The sequence below is a fragment of the Aplidium turbinatum genome, chromosome 2, assembly GCF_918807975.1.
Source record: "Aplidium turbinatum chromosome 2, kaAplTurb1.1, whole genome shotgun sequence".
Lineage (NCBI taxonomy): Eukaryota > Metazoa > Chordata > Ascidiacea > Aplousobranchia > Polyclinidae > Aplidium > Aplidium turbinatum.
Window position 1 is genome coordinate 55,722,079 of NC_137473.1, and position 17,274 is coordinate 55,739,352.

General features: G+C 38.2%; 1 protein-coding gene across 1 annotated transcript; it reads right to left on the reverse strand.

The window, feature by feature from the left end:
• Nucleotides 1–13,885: 13,885 nt before the first annotated feature.
• LOC145765462 (coiled-coil domain-containing protein 42 homolog) lies at nt 13,886–17,032 on the reverse strand. The gene is made up of 2 exons (XM_082577288.1): nt 16,875–17,032; nt 13,886–16,247 (listed from the first exon to the last, which is right to left on the reverse strand). The coding sequence occupies exons 1-2, from the start codon at nt 16,981–16,983 to the stop codon at nt 15,166–15,168; spliced, it is 1,191 nt and encodes a 396-aa protein (XP_082433414.1). The 5' UTR covers nt 16,984–17,032; the 3' UTR covers nt 13,886–15,165.
• Between the last annotated feature and the right edge of the window lie 242 nt (nt 17,033–17,274).

A 17,274-nucleotide genomic window follows, 5' to 3' on the forward strand; every position in this document is an offset into this window, starting at 1 on the left:
CGCGTTCCAGACATGACCTTATCGCTAGTCACGTGACGAGAGCAAACCAACTGGTCCGATCGGCTTTGGACGGATCAAGTGGAGTGCATCGCCCAAGTACGACGACGCAGATCAATGCTACAAGCCACCATTGCGACTTTCTAGCCACAATTTTCGAAGCACTACACTTGCGAGAAAAGCTTAGTTTAAAACTCAAAGTTTTTCAATAAATTGTTCACAAAATGCAAAAAAAAATATCGATAAAAATTACCTGAAACAGTTGAAGACCATTTTTTTAATATTGCTGCAATTTGAAAAAAAAAATTTTTCATTTGATGAATTCAATATGAAAATCGCATGAAAAGTTCGCCTTTACGAAAAGCCATCAACTTTGTGGACGGTTGAGGAGAAAAATCATTTACAGACCACCGTTGTGAGTGATCAGCCAGGATCCAGGGTTGTCGGTTCAGAGCCAACCTTGAGCATGCAAAACACTTGAAAATAATCTTAAATATCGAGATGAAGATTGGCTTCCTTGTCTTCTTACCCGCTCCAGTAATCACCACCAAGCATAAATTGAAAGAACTTGCATCTACTCTGAGCTTTCTCCTGCATGTCTCACCCGTTTGTAGATGAATTTTTGTGTTTTTGAAGAAAAGTTGTTGACTAGTATAAGCTCCGTCGACAAACATAACACTCCATTAGTTATTATCTGCTCGCATCAGACCTGTTCATATTCCATGATTCCTGCAGAACACCTAGCGTTCATTTCTCAGCAAGTTCAAATTTTTATGTTTTGTTGTAAAAAAAGAAAAAAATATATCAAAGGTAACTCAAAAGATTTGCAATAACCCAGGCAACAGGTTCATACTCGTACAACGCGCCTGAAAAAGGAAAACATGTTCTCTATCTTCTCTGTAAATCCATTCCGTGCGGTTGAAATTTAGATGGCTTGCAAAAATACAATCCTGTAAACATAGCAGATGAATCGGCTGTGTCTGATCATATTTATTAAACATTTCGTTTTCTTATCCAGGCCGGGCTGCGAGACAAGTTATAAATTATTCCATATTCTGCAAAATTTGGAGCTTTATTTCCGCCATAGCAAATGGCCGACTATTAGGCTACAAGCGAAGGATCGAAGGGACGTTAGTTCGACCACGATTGAAAGCGCACGACAATATCTTGGTAAGACAATCACACGCTTTGAAGTGAACACGAAGATTGGCTTTCTCGCTTTAGTTCACTTTATCCAAAGTTTCATCACAAGTTTGGATGATGAGACGCTCGACGTTCGGAGGTAGTCGGTTCGACACCTACCAACCAACGAGAACACGCAGCTGTGTCTTTGGCAGGACACTTAATGATACACTTGGAGGTCAACACAAACATTGGATTTCTTTGCCTTCCAGAATCTTCAAAATCAGAATATATACACCAACCACAAGACGGGTTATGAAAAAAATAAAGCTTGGTCATTACCCAGTCCAAGAGAAAAGTATAATTTAGATTGCGTAACAGTGAGCCAGTTGGTATCTTAGTCTTTATTTCCTGGCTTAATAATCAAGCAACAAATAACATAGACTAAAAGCATTAGCCTACATATACGGAAAACTGCAACTAACCATCCAAGAAAGTTCATCAAATCCCGCTACTTCTCACCGCCATGTTGGGTATTAGTGCAGTCGTGGGAGCTTAAAAAGTGGTGTTTGTGGGAAATTTTTTTTATCAAGCTGATACTTTTCTCAGACCTTCCCCATATTATGCAAATGGCTCAGAAAAAAATCCCCATCAATCGGATGATGGAAACCCCCCTTTTGGACCCATTTTCCAAATGACGTCACAATCCCTTTATGAAAATTTTAAGTTTTTCAAAATAGGACATATTATACATCATTTTTTAGCTTTTTTCAAGGGGAATAACTTTTTCTATTAACAAGAACCCTGAAAATGTACAGAAAAAGAGTTATTACCGATTAAGCAAAAGGATAAATCTGTCAATTTCAGGCAAATTTGAAATTATTCGTCACTGTTGGACTTATTCTTCTATATTCTATAACAAGAATTAAACAAAGTAAGCGAAATGTAAATTGAAGCTATCATCAAAAACGACAAAGATGTTGCTTTCCTCCTCGTCTTGTCCCGTTTCATATCTTCATTGTACGAAAATTCTTTTTCTTCGGTACCAACATCGACGTTACGCAAAAGTGAAAAAAAGTCTTCATTTTTAAGTTTTTCGTCTAGTCTCTGGAATATGTCGTTCATACAAATTATTACTTAGATACGAAAAAGATGTGAAACTATCTTTGTATTTCAAGCTTGATAAAAAAATTTTCCCACAAAAAACCTTCCACGACTGCACTAATGATGGAATTTCCACCAGACGCAACACATGGATGTTGCGTAGAGCTATAACTGCTTGTTATGCAGGGAGATCGCCATGGCTTGAAAGCTGAGTATGTTAATGTGTCGTTCTCAAACCCACCACACAGCACGTGAGTGTGCTACTGTGCAAAAAACTTTCAAACAGCAAACCTGGCAGCGCAACAGTCGATACAAGTTAATTTTCACATCGTCGTATCACGTGACCACAAGCTGCAAACTATTAGGGCTACAGTATTAAAAAACTTTTCCAAACTCAGCTGAAAATTAAACGCAGGCTGTTTGTTTACAAAAATGCGGCGATGTTTTCTTAATGCGGAATTCAGCCTGGTCACAGGCGGAAAATAGAATCTACTGCAGACGGCTATCGTAAACTGTAAACAAAACAAAGTTTCTAAAGCAAAAAGGCTTTGGCTATATCATTTTTAGGTTAGTAAAGGTAAAAATAACCTGTTTCAAAACAGAGGATTCAAACCACACATCAACACTTTTAGCGAAAAAGCACTGGGAATGTAGTCCTCTACACTTGATATTTAAAAAGCATTGGGTCACTTCATAGGCTATTTAGCCTACTACAAACAATTAAAACAAAAACTCACCCCCTTAAGCTGTTTTGTAACTTTTTATAATATAAAGCCGCCGATTTCTTACGGATGCAATTATCCAGTGGTCGCCATTACACTACAGGTGCAATTACACCAGCGCAATAGGCCTAAACTGAATGAAAGATACTTGGATTGCAGAATACCGTCACTACTTCTTCATATTATTGTAGATCACCCAGTAACACACACCATTTGGGCGTAACGTTGTGTTGTTGGTAAATCTCTGTCCTTGTGGTAACTTCTTGCCCCTTTTTAGTTTCGTTAAGACCTATTTCTTAACAAACCTTTTTGAGCTGCCACTTAAATTCGGCCTATAGACCCTGTATCTCAATTTTTGATAACCAGCATAAAGTATCAATCAGCTGCACTGGTTGTAGCCTACGCTGTGTTCATTTTTCAAACTGATTCCATTTCACTAAATCGCATTTTTATATTTGAAACGTTGTATTTATGCAAAGGTTATGGAATCACGTATTGGAATGACAGCACATTCATTCAGCTGGGCTACCGGTAACGCGGGATATCGCATTTAAACCACAGGAAACTCCGAAATCATTTGTTACGTTGGCCATCCTCATAATGCAGCGTTCCCATTGTTTTGTTTTGCAACAAATATCTTTCGGTTGCTCACAAACTGCTTACAAAATATAAATTAATTACAATGTTGCCAGTTTAAGTCAAGTCAAGTCAATTTATTTTGTTTTAACAGCGCCATATATTAACAAACAATCAGAGTAAAATGTAGTTGTCAAAACAATGCATTGTACAACTGTTGGTTAGATCAGTGGTTCCCAACTCGTTTTTAAGGCGACCCATTTTAAAAAAAAATTTAGTTCGGTAAAATCTTGCGACCCAAGCAAATTGTCGTAATATTTTAAAAGCCATACAAGATTGTGTTGCAAACAAACAGCACTACAAAAGGAGTAACTTTTTCCAAAAATAATATGTTTATCAAATCATTAGCCTTATGAAATAGCTGTGATGGCTTGCTGTCAGTGTGTTTTTGAAATCGAGGCGTTATTTTGCTTAGGCATAGCCGCATGTCGGCTTTAACTTCCAGCCCGTTTCGCTGTTCAGTTTTCAATACACACAAAAGGCGCTAAATCCAATCTTACAAAGTCAAGTTGTTGCAAATGGAATCTGTTTTTGAATCCCTAATTGTGAAACTGTGGGATACACTTTTGTACATGGAAGCCCAAAAGTGGATGTTTGCAGAATCTTTGGGGTAGCCTATTTGTCTTTGAAGGACGCAGAAGAAATACGGTTTGCTACTTCTGTCGTTATGTCCATAAACTGTTCTGCAACATGGATGGAAAGTTGAAGCAGATCTTTTCCAACAAATGGATCAATTATCCAATCATTTTGGTTATTAAGTGTTAGAGATTCTCCATAGTAGTGCACAAACTTTTTGGCAAACTGTTCCAGGTGTCTAATTATCGTTTGCTTAATATCAGCTTCATTGCCACAGATATATTGCGTTAGCTGAAGAAATATATCGTAGCCTACTCATCTCTGGTGACATAACTTTTCCAGAATAAGAGTTTTTTGTGTTAAGCAGAAACTTTTGCGGCGCGATCAATCACCGTAAAACCGTTGCCTTGCATATATAAATTTAGACAATTCAGAGAGTCCAATATATTGGCAAGGTAAGCAACTTTTGCCTTGAAATCTTCTTGCAAAAACTTCTCGGCTAATCTCACACAGTACTGTTGCCTCAGGAAGATAGCAATCTCCTCTCGCAAATTACAAACTCGCTTCAGGACACGACCTCGTGACAACTATCGCACTTCTGTGTGCAACAGCAATGCTTGATAATAATCAGAATCCACAAAGACGAAAACAAATGCCGATTTAATGGACTTGTTTTGATGAAGTTTACACACTTCACATCATTCAACACTTCATGCAGCTCTTGAGACAGCTTTTTTGCAGCAAAGGCCTCCCTGTGGAGAAAGTAATAAGTCCATACAGCACTTGGGGCTTTGTCTTTGATGCGTTTTACCACACCAGACTATGCGTGGCCCAACTTGTGGAAAACTTTGTCATAGTTTGTCCGACATAGCGTTCGTGACATATAGTGCACGTTACAATATAAGTTATACCCCTTAGGCTAACTTTGTCAAGTTAATTTATGTTCGAGACTGAAATTTTTGTTGGGTTTACATTTAATAATAATAATAACAATAATAAAAGCGAAAATTGTTAAAACTTCTTGCACTACGATCATGCTACAAAGCTTTCCGATGTCTCGACATGAAACGCTTCATGATTTGTGTTTATATTTTCCAGTTTTGTGATCGATCTCTTCACGTTTTAAATTTTTTTTATTGTTATTTTTTTTCTCCCAAGGTACAATATGCCTGAAAAACAAGCGACCCAAAAAAATTATCAGGCGACCCAACTTTGGGTCGCGACCCATGAGTTGGGAACCACTGGGTTAGATTATGGCGCAATCAGGATGGTAGCGAAAGACCATAAGCAGTCATCTAGTCAGCCACCACCCCGTCACAGTAAATCTAACTACACATTCATACACAATAGTGTGCAGAGGCAGGCACACTACTTCATTGAATAAAAAGGTTCGCCACTGAAGTAGTGTGCCTGCCTCTTAACTATTCTGAGGTATGGGCAGTTTTGTTTCAGAGTAAAATATGCCATGGGTAGTTGTATACTGACTTTAGACTGGCCAAGCAGGCCATTACGTCGGGTCGAGCTGGAGCTTTCTGATTGTATTCTTTCTTGTAGTTTTAATAGTAGTCGCGTGAGCCTCTGGGGCCGAAGGTTTATCCTTTTACCACCTCAGATTCACGATGTTCCCGGACTATGTTGGAAGGCTACTAGAGAGCAGCCAGTGTTTGGTTTTATCATCCAAGACATGCAGACCTTCCACTCCATCAGAAGCTTGCAGGTGGTACAGTCGTTGATAATGTGGTCTGCGGTCTGTTCTTCAGCACCACATTCACAAGAAAAGGAAGAGATTATTCCCCATTGGTGTATGGTTGAGTATGAATGAAAAATATTCAAACGGAAACAATCCCGACTGATAAATACATACTCGCAAAATATCCCCTCTCTCTAGAAATAAAGATATTTTCTAGTCGAGATATTTTTATACGGATATTTTTCGTAAGGATTTTTACCTACATTCATAAACACAAGATGTTCTCTTTATTCCCGACGCTGATTGCGCCCAAAATTGCGTAGTCGCGTAGGTACACTTCGATCGGCTACTAACGGGTGTCGGGCACCAAACACCAATGGGGAGTGGTAGAGACCTAGCCTATATCAATGACGTAGCTAGAAATAAAATTTAATGAAGCAAAAACAATTGTTGGAGTGGCAAACGTCATTATAAATTACAATGGTGCTAAAAGATTGTATAGTAGTATCAAAACATATTTTTTGAGGGGCTAGATAAAATTTTGTTCCTGAAAAAATGCGCATGACACCGTTGACGACGGCGCAGACATCTATCGCCCGATAACGCGGCACGGCCGGTGGGGACTCTTTGCTTCATTGACATTATTAAAGGTTTCAGTTTCACTCAAATCTCAACGTTTGTTGATTTATCTTTGCATGTAGATGAAGTCAAAATAGCTGTAAACTTGCGATAATGACAAAAAAACGTCCACAAATACATATACTGTACTGTAGGCTGTAAATACATTTGGACATCAAAAATCACTAAATGGAGAAAATTAAGTTATGAAAATTCAGTACGAACAGCTCATGGTCGAGAACAATGGTGCATAGTATCCGACCCTCAATACGAGGAAGGAACCTAATAATGATGATGACTGTAGGCTATATCAAATCATGCATTAAACTATGCTTTTTGAAACATTTGCTTTAAATTTCATTTCACTACTCAGAGCAAAATTGAACTTTGAGTTGCAAAGAGATAATCCTCAAAAAAAAGTAGGAATCCCTTGTTTGTAAAATGATAACCAACCTTGGAAATTTTCCAAACTGGTCATCGCTCGACAGCGTTTTAAATTCAATGATATTCAGGTTAGCTGCCATCTGTACGTTGTTTGGTCTGACATCAGCATAATCGTATGGTATGTAAATTGTAGACTATGATGTAAAAGACTAGACTTAGTCTGGAATTATTCCAATACGAAAAGTATGGGAACAGAGTTGCCACGCCGTTTTGTCACGTCACATTGCCCAGGAACGTGTGGAAACAAAGTTTAATCGGGCCGTCTGTAGCGAATTTAGATGTCTACCAACAAGTATCCATGTGTGTAAATACATTGAATTTATTATTTTTTCACAATTTACAATTCAGCGTTTTAAAAAAAAACACTAAACATATTTAGCGTAGAGTTCCGTCATGTTCTAAAATAACCAGAAAATCAAACACATTTCAAAACAGCATTTTTAATTCGGCCGCTTTTTGTGGATGTAATCGGAAACCTTCTTTTACTAAGCCGACATTCCAAACTCAAAGTATGCTGTAACAGTGTTCATTGTGCCGTAACGATGCATTCAACTAGAACCACAAAGGAATGCGCTGAATGGGGGACTTGTAAAGTATGGGATTCAATTGGATGACATTCATTCAACGAAACGATAGTTACCAATTTTCCAGAGCGGCATAGTGACAATGCTGGGAAATATAGCGAGCTATAACTCCAAAAGTTAGGAGTGAACGTGGGTGGCATAATTAGATGATCCAAGTAGGATGCGGTATGATATAAATTTTGAATTTATATCTTGCAAAAAAGAAATAAAACAATATCAAGCAAAGGGAATGAATTACATGCCGGAAGTGCTAGTACAAACAAACGACAATAAAGGGATTTCATATAGGAAATCACAGCTGATCAAACATGATCAATCCATTGAAGAAAAAAAGTGTTAAAGCATTTTTTGGTGGATAGTTTGACTCGATGCAGACTACCACAAATTTGCAACACTGAATGATAGTTCTGGGCATGATATGCATTCGTTAAAGATGTGATGGATGGGCAAATAATAATAGTTATAGGGGTCTCCGATAGAATGGAATATTGAACAAAAATTTTCCAGTTCTAATGAAAATATTTTGCGACTTGCATTAATTTTACAAATTTTTTTTTTTATACCACGAACTTGTGTTGTGCGACTTAGCACAGTAGCTCTAAAACAAGATCCTCTAATTTACAGTACAGTGACGTTTTGATAGCATTTCGATCTAATTTTTATATTTTAAAAGCTAATTTTTCTGAAACGCTCCAACAATGTGGGAAATTCGCCGTTTGAGAATACAATACAGGTTCTGAAAACAACTTTTTCTGAGTTGTGCAGTACCAAAAAGGAAATAAATGATAATTTAAAAAGTTTGTCCTGCGTTTAGTTTGGGCATTTGCATATAAAAATAGTTAACCTGGAAAGAAAAAAACATTCCTAAACACAATAATGATGATTTGACATCATCTTCGGGAGTTAGGATGATTATAATTTTGTTGAAGATAAATTTTCAATGTCCCTTCAAGTATTGCACTTAAAAAGACATTTTTGTTCGTAATTGCGTTGTAAAGTCATTACTGGGTTAAATTAATTATATAATACATCATCGCATTAAATATCGTTGAAAAAATTAACTTTAATATATTTACAGGCGCTTTCCACCTAGTTGGAAATAGCGTGGCGCCAATTTGCAGATTATTTTTTATTTGGAAACGGACGATGATAATTGTCACGTCATAGAAATACTTTTGTGTCGTGTTTAATTTCACAGCAATCCGCGTCTCGGTGAGATGACTTTCATAAATTCAAGCGTGCAACTCTAGCGTGCCAACTATTTTCCAGACTTTTGGCACGCCGCGCGCGGCTTACACGCGTCCGATTCGTGTATATGAACCGTGCTCATAGACCAGCACACTAACAAGATATTTCCATAAACAAGCCGGAAGCCAGGCTCTCTAGAACTGACATGCGGTGGGTGGGTTTGTGGGAAAACTAAACAGAAACATTCAATCAAAACACAGACTGATTGTCAGTTACAGATTGATGCATTGAAAGTAGTGATAGCCAAAATTATTAAAGTTTTTTTTTTTGGAAAAATTTGCTTTCGATTCTTTGAGGCTGTTGTGATTGTTTGAGGAACATTATTTTTCCAGTTAACTCCAGTGGCTGCAGAAGTTATGGAAAACTACTCAATTCATCGAACAAAAACCATTGTGTGATGTGGCATTGATGAGCTGTGCAATAACATTAAATAAACGTAAAAATCGCTCTTGTTTCGTGGATTAATAGTACAAAATTTTGCAAGGTAAACGCCCTTCAAGGAGTGCAGGTATATCTGCAACTGTGAAAGCTTCCAGCCAGTAAAGTTCGTCATTTCAACGTTGATTCAACGTCCACAGACAAAACTCGTGACGGCCGAAGCAACGAGTCAACATTCCAGCGAGTGTTGCCGGAGGGCAGTTCAACGGTTTGGATGCCTGTCGTGGTTCACTGCACAGCGGCAGAGCGCAGTTATACAATGCACACGCGCATGCACACACGCGACAATGGAATCATGCATAGACGATCCTGCAATTGTCTCGGCATCACGTGACTAAGGAGCTGAGGTTGTTGCAATATTTTTTTTTGCAATTTTTTGTCTAAATTCTTTAACAGCATTAGTCCTATTTGAAAGATTTTTTTTGTATCAATATGGGTTAGCATATCGGCCCAGCTTTGATGGGTTCGAAATTTAAGGTCTACATACAATAAAAACTTTTCTAAAAACAATTGCACAAAACCACGGTTATTTCACGCTGTGGATGCAGCAGATGAATTAGAAGACGAAATATTATTCTTAGTGTCTGAAAATAATCGAAGTGACAAAATATTTTAAAATCATGTTTTTGGGAATGTTTAACATAATATACCACTACCTAGCCTATATGTCGGCTATTAAAGTGTAGGCCATTAGGACCTATCAACAAGGCATTGTCAGTCCGAGGGTAAAGATTCAAAACCAACCAACCATTTTTAAGACCAAGATAATGAAATGCAGTTTAAATCGATATGAAATCTTCCAACAAGAAAGACATCGACATGTGCAAGATATCTTGTTGATAGAAAAGTAAAAATAACCCAACCCGTCAGGCCAATGTGGTATTCTCGTCCGTCCAATCATTTCTATTTTTAGTTTTATTGTCTGCTGACTCGATTTTTTTGAATAAAAACTTCAGCGATTGTTGGCAGTGCGTCCAAGTGTTGCCAGATTATTGTTTTGTGGATTCCATTGTCGCTGCATTATGTGTTGCAACTGGTAGTTTGTTTCCAAGACGGGTCAACACAGAAACAAAATCGTTTTGAAAGAAATCATTAGACAACGAACATTTGAAAGGCAAATGACCTCTGGTGTAATAGTTCATACTCGGCTATAATTCTGCTGTGTATTGTTCTATTTGAATAATGATCAAAATTAACCTTTCCAATCCAAAACGAATTTTATTGGTAAAAAACTATACAAGGAAATCAACTAATTTCTTCTCTGCATGCGATGGGGTACCTATTGCCCTTTCCCAACCGCACGAACAACGAAGATATAATTTCAATTATTTCTTTACGCCGCCTTTCCGAGTAAAAGGCAAAGGTGCTAAAGAAGCAGCGGAAACAGAACGAATCGCGTGGCATTTATGTCGTCACAAATTTGTGATGAGTTCTATTAAAATACATCCATATATTTATCACCAAGAGTGACATCAAAAATATCGATCTGCCAACATATTTAAGCAGCTAGTAGCCTACCTTGTTGAACTGAAGTTGAAAATTGCATGTAGATCAAAACTATCACGATTCTCTCATGAGCCTAATCTGTGCATTGAAAAGTTGAAACGCAAGTGGCAACCAACCAGCAGAAAACATCTTCGCTGCAAACGTCTTCGGCTCCAGCTCGTGTCCGAGCATTGGTTCTGTCTTCAAGATGTCAGATGTGGCTTTAGAGGCCCAGTCTGTGGTGGAATAGATGTGGGCAAAGTCACATTGTATGGAGAGTGGGGAACGTGAATTTTGCTTTCTCGTTTTTTTTGTTTTCTTTAAAAAAAGTTCGTGCCATAATTCTTCCAGATTTTTTTTACGGATTTAGCCTATTAATGTTGTGTAGCCTACGCTTACATAGGCCAAAGTAACCTAACAAAGATTGTTCGCAATTTTCTGAAGACCAAACGTGTGACACAACAAGCTAGACCAGGGCCGTTGAGAGGATAATTTGGGCCCGGTACCAATGGGATTCTCGGCCCCAAGTTAAGGCACTGCTAAGAAAAACGCACTATATCCAATGAATACGCGATGGCTTCTTCACGTTCTCGGATCCCTTTGAAAGGGCTGGGTCCTCAAAATACATCCTTAGCCCGGGTTCAAAAGTACCTTCTGGACCCCTCTGCTGAGCTATACAGAACGTTCGACACCCCTGCAGAGCACGCGGCAGTGTCTTGTTAAGGCACTTAATGGCTTAAGGGAGCAGCTGACTTGAAGACTATATGTCACTTCGTTGCTTTCTGTTGTATCGCATCTGTGATCGCAGTGTAATTTATGCTGTCACAATGGGCGCACAATAAAAACCTGATTATTATTCATTTGTTCGATTGGGGTCTTAATGACTTTACAAATCCCCACATCCCCATAAATATTTACAGTATATGTTCTTCGTTCTTCTCTAAATGTTTCTTCTGCACAAAAGTGAATTGGTATTTCTATTAAAAACAACGTAAATTTCTGGGTTTGCTGCAACAAGGATATAACCTCAGGATTATTTCGTCAGGGATCTGCAAGTTTGTAAAGTTGAAAGCGATAGAAAACTTGCGGAAGAAATCCAGTAATGAAATATGTAGATGTTCCATGGAAAGCATACAAGTCCAACTACCCAAGAACAATTCATTGTTGTTTATCATCGCTACACCGAAGTGTTTGTTTACGGTTTTGCTCAAAGACGAAGAAATAATTGGTGACTGGTCATAATCAAGTGAGGTCGTTTGAGGACAAAAAACTGTCGAAAAAAAAAAGTGAAATGGAAATTTAGACTAAAAATTGCTCTTTTTTGCCACCTAGCGGTTTATATCATTGATTTGAGTCACCACGTCGAGTGCAGTCATACACAAGCACAGACAACAACGGATCATCTACATTCAAGTTTGGTTTTGACCTCACAGGATGGAGGACTCTTTTCTTGCAGTGATTATCTTCACTTATTTCTCTATCTCATCTTCCCACTTCAGTTCAGCCTGAAGTTAACTTGTTCTTTTGAACATTCCAGAAACTTGTATTGCAGCACCGGCACAAAGCGCCTTGCAGTTGTGAACGACGTCCGGGAAGCAACTTTTGAAAAGGTACCATAAAAAAATCCCCTCTGAGCAACAAAGGAAAACGTATATTCTAGCTCAGTTTAGTCATTCGTTCCCCATCGGCTGGCTTGGCGCATCGGGTTAGGGCGGTGGAAGTAATTAGTAATTACATTGAGGTGGGTTTGATTCCCACCACAGCTAGTTTTCATCCTGAAACATCAGGGTCGACCAGTTGTCTGCAGTGACTCTTCTTTGCTATGAGCTACACGCATCAAGATATGTTCCCTTCACGACCATCAGCACTCTTGATAACGCACCATGGCCGATCTTCATAGCAAATGTTTATTTATACAAATCTCGAAAATTTCAGCTAAAGCAATATGGGCTAATATAGCTATTGCCTAAATATATGTTGTTTTTGTAACATTTTCTTTTTTTATTTCCCTTTCTATTTTAAATTTTTCAGAAGGTGTTGCGACCGTGCCGAATTTCTTTCAACTTAATAGCTTACTTCGGTCGTAAGTACGTTTTAACGTTTGCGCTTTGTCGCTTCTACCTTTTTCTCGACCTTTGCTATGTTGACATGTATTTTTTGCTGTGATGGTCAGAAATAAAAACAACTGTACTGACTCCTCCATTTTTCTCCAAAACCTCCATTTCTCCCAAACATCCTGAAAGGTATAACCATCGAAGGAGCTTAGTACATATCCCAATGTTGTTTTTGAAACTTGTTGACGGAGGGCGAGCGTTTTTCAGGAGTGACAAAGAATATTACAAATCAAACGAAATATATTGAACGAGAATAAACAAAACGCATTGTGAAGAAACAATACAACAAAGCAGGAAATGTTTTCGCTCATAATTACAGTAACAACAATAATCAGTAGCGTAGTCAGGAATTTTGAAAAGGGGGAGGTTGACAAGCCATCGGCGGGGGGTCTGGGGGGCCTCCCCCAGAAAATTTTGAAAAATTACTTTGAATTTGCTGCATTCTGAGAGCATTTTCAACAAAAATGTAGGTATGAATATTCTTGAAAAATAGTGCTGTCAGGTGGCATAGCAAAAGGATAAGATCATGTTTTCTTCGGCATTTTTCGGAAATAAAGCTAAATCTCTATGTTTTCTTGTTGCTTTCCTGGCTGAGATGTTTGGTATTGGCAAAACTCGCTCTTTTAATGCAATTTTGTTCAAAATTAGGCAATTGTTTTTGACTGAAAGCACCATTCTCAATATCGTGACGTCACACGCGTGCCAAACGGGGGGGGGGTTGTAACCCCCAAAACCCCCCCCTTGGCTACGCCACTGACAATAATAATTGAGATGCAAGCAGGGTTGCAAGCAAGCAGAGTTGCAAGCAAGCAGGGTTAATCGGTTCAAACCGGGGCGGTTTTGACCATCTATTACTGGTCAAAACCCCTTTAGTGTATGAATCAAGTTGCTTTTCAATTGAATTAAAAATATTACCCTCTATGTTTAGTAATGATGTTCAACTATATTTTGTTTTGATCAACAATAACCTAAATGCTGGATTTGAAACAAAAAATAGTCAATTTCTCTGTTTATTTTGATATTTCAACCAGTTGGTTATTTTAATTATTGAGAAAATTCAAATTCTAAAAATAAGTTTCTGATGAACCAAAAAATGCTTGGTAGAACGATGAACCATTTGCACAGCCAACTGAAGTACAAGAATTTATTCCAACAAATTTTTTTGTATTTTTAACTGCTTTTATATTTTCTAAATAGCCCATAGCCCAGGTAGCCGACCATTCACTACATAAAAATATTTTTCTATGTTTTGACCGGTTTAAACCTAGTTTTCACCGGTTAAAACCAGGTTTAAACCGCTTAGTGGTCAAAACCAGTTTTGACCACTTAGAGATCAACCCTGCATGCAAGCAGGGCTACGGAGCTGTTTAGCCAAACCTTTTTAATGGAGTGAGAGCTTTTAACTCCGCTTGCTGTAATGTAGAGCCGGAGCTACAAAGAATGACACATTTTATATTTCATTTTTGTTGCAATTTTTGTTTTTTTGGCGTTGTTATGTCATGGTCGTTACTGAGCGATATCTCACACTGTGGTGCTGCTACTATTTGATGTGAATGAAAGCAAAATCATGCGTTCCGACAAACCACTTGTGCTTGCAACCGACTGGATTACGTCAGAAAATAACGTTAACTTCCATCCATTCAATCCGTTGCAAATCTTTTCTTTAGTTTTTGTTAAAAACATTTTTTTTAAATAATATAATACGAATGGCTTTCGTTACTTTGGAGTGAAATAATGAACAATCAGGCATTTTGAATGGTACGAGTGAAGTAATGCACAGTTAGTCACAGGCAAGCTTAGTAGCTAGGATATAACACATAAAAGCAGTATTTTACTGAAACTATTTAGGCTCGGTAGCTGATTTGCTACGTCACACGGATTACCTAAAAGAAGAGTTGCCATATGGTCTTCATTTCTAATATTAGCTTTGCTTTCAGCTCGTTACAAAAACCAGTCAAAGAAGGGTCAAGACAAAAACCAAAAAAAATAATGAGAAGGATTAGCACTATGCCCATAACACCAAACAAAGGTTATGATAATGCAGTATGCTGGTATGAAAGGACTTTTTACAAATTAAAACAAAGTAAAAACCAACCTAAACATACAAAGTTTCAAAAGAAAATCAAAAGTTCAGCTGAATCACAGCTACTTCATACACCATTTCTTCGGTGATCCCGTAAATCTTTCCTCTGTCACTTTTACATTGATTTAACGTTCACAGAGGTTGAATCAATGTAAATAATGACTGATTTTTCTGGTTGCGGAGCAAGCTACTGCAATCCCTTATTGCCGATGCAGGCATTTCAAGAGAGCTACTGTAGATGCAGTTTTTATTATGAGAACTCTTTTCTGATGATTGGAATGAAGGTGCAGACAAATAGATGTCATTAGCATTCCTTGCTTTCTATCAGCGGCTGCATCACGTCGCCGCCGGTCGCTCTTAAAGCGGAAGGATGACCGTTTGCGAAGGTAGCCCCGGATAGAAACCCGGGGAGTTCCGACACAACACTGTCCTTGGAAACTTTCGAAGAGAGATAGAGCGACGAAGATTGGACTTCAATATCAGTAAAGTCCTTGGCGAGTTTCCTCACCTGTTCCCGGTATAGGAGATACTGCTTGATCATGGACAGCTTGTCAACATAGCTCATTTTGAGTAGGCTCGGCCAGTAACGATTGTGGCACGATATTGCGATGTTATCGATCGCCATTGTGATCCGTCCCAAACCGCTCGCAGCCAGCCGTTGCTTCTTTGTGATGTCACTGAGTTGCTGTTCCAGTCTACTGTTTCGATCCACCAGATCCTCCTGATATTTCTGCATGTCCGCAAGCTGCTGGTTGATGAGGAGACGGCGCTTCCCTCTTTCCTGTCGCATCAACTCCAGCTTCCGAAGTCCAACTTCAATAGCGGTTGAGCATTCTTGGTTCCTCGTAATGAGGTCTTTATGAGTCATTGCAAGTCCTTCGTAGCGATTCATGAAACTTCCAATCATGTTATCTTCCATCAGTTCCATATAGTTCTCAGGAAGACTATCTATGATTTTCATCATAAAATCTTCAAATTTTTTGTAACACTGAAGCTTTTTCATTAGCTTTTCCTTTTTTTCTTGCAATTCATCAACTTCTCTTTGAATATCTGCCAAATCTGCACATTTCAGTCTCGTCTGCTTGACTTCCTTTTTATATTTCAGCATGGCACGATTCCTTTTGGCCTCGTTTTCTTTTAAAAATTTGTCAAATTTATGAATTTGTTTTGTCAACTTTTCCCGTTTCTTCTTCACAATCTCCTCCTTTGATTTGACAACTGCCATTCTCCTCCTGAATTCTTCTCGCTTTGCTATCAGCTCATCATCCACCAGCTTCACTTCTATCTCTTTCCGGAGAAGCAATGTTTTCTTCAAGGAGTTAAACCCAGGCTTCAAACGCTGGTCGGATGAACCATGGATAACAGGGAAGCGTCGTACATTCTCATCTAAACATTTGTTTTTGAAAACTTGTAAAAAATCTCGTCAATACAGCAAATTGTTAACCAAACTTCTCCTTTATTTGTGGGATGCCATGTTTTCAAGGACCTAAACAATTCAATGCTATTCAACAGGGTCAACAAATCCAAAAGAGCAATACATTGCAGGCTCAAACCATGCTCAGCTACTAAAGCAACAAGCACGGCATAGATTTGGTCTATCAAACTAAAGAAGCTCTCACTTCATTCATTCTACATTTCACTAATCAAGTGAACAGTACGCTGCGCCTCAGCAAAATAATGCGTGCCTGTCTATTATTCCAGAGTCCAGATTTTCATAGATGTTTATTCATAAGTTTAGCAAATAACCTACGGGATTTTCTAAAGAAACCTACTGTTATAGGAAGGGAGCAAATACAGTTGTTTCTCTCAGCAACAAGTATGTTGAGCACTCTTTTTGTACAGTGATGACAGGTTTTATGGGTTATTGTATTATAGGTTGGTAGGCTACTGTGCCCCATTTTGCACACTTCCATGATAAAACAATGTTCTTTGGCATCAATTGGGCACAGCATTCACATGAATAAGCTACAGACTTTAGTTAAATAGTTAGAAAACTCCGAAAACCCTACAAACCTTCAAAGTCTTCCTCTTCATTTAGTTGGGTAACAAAAATGTTACTCTTTTGCGGTTTCAAATTCAGTTCATAAATTCCATTATGGCTGGAGGCAGAAGTTGAAGACATTTCTTGTTTATAACAACATCATTTCAAAAAATACAATATTGTAGCCTACTTAGTACTTACAGATTCAAAATCATTAGGAATGATAAAAACTACCTACCTACTTTGGCCGGTACAATGCAACTTGGTGACCTTTAATTCATTGGATGCTGTGGCCTACATCTACTAGCCAATACACAGATAGCCTGTAACCACTATCTGCCATATTGCGTATTATTTGATTTTCTAACATTGCCTGTGTGTTTCTTACTTTGTTGTATTTTTATTTCAACTATTGTTACATGCTTTTAAATA

Coding starts and splice junctions, on each gene's coding strand:
- LOC145765462 (XM_082577288.1), bottom strand. CDS start 16,983: ATGTCTTCAACTTCTGCCTCCAGCCATAATGGAATTTATGAACTGAAT. Junction 16,248..16,874: donor TGAAGAGGAAGACTTTGAAG/GTTTGTAGGGTT, acceptor ACAAATGTTTAG/ATGAGAATGTACGACGCTTC.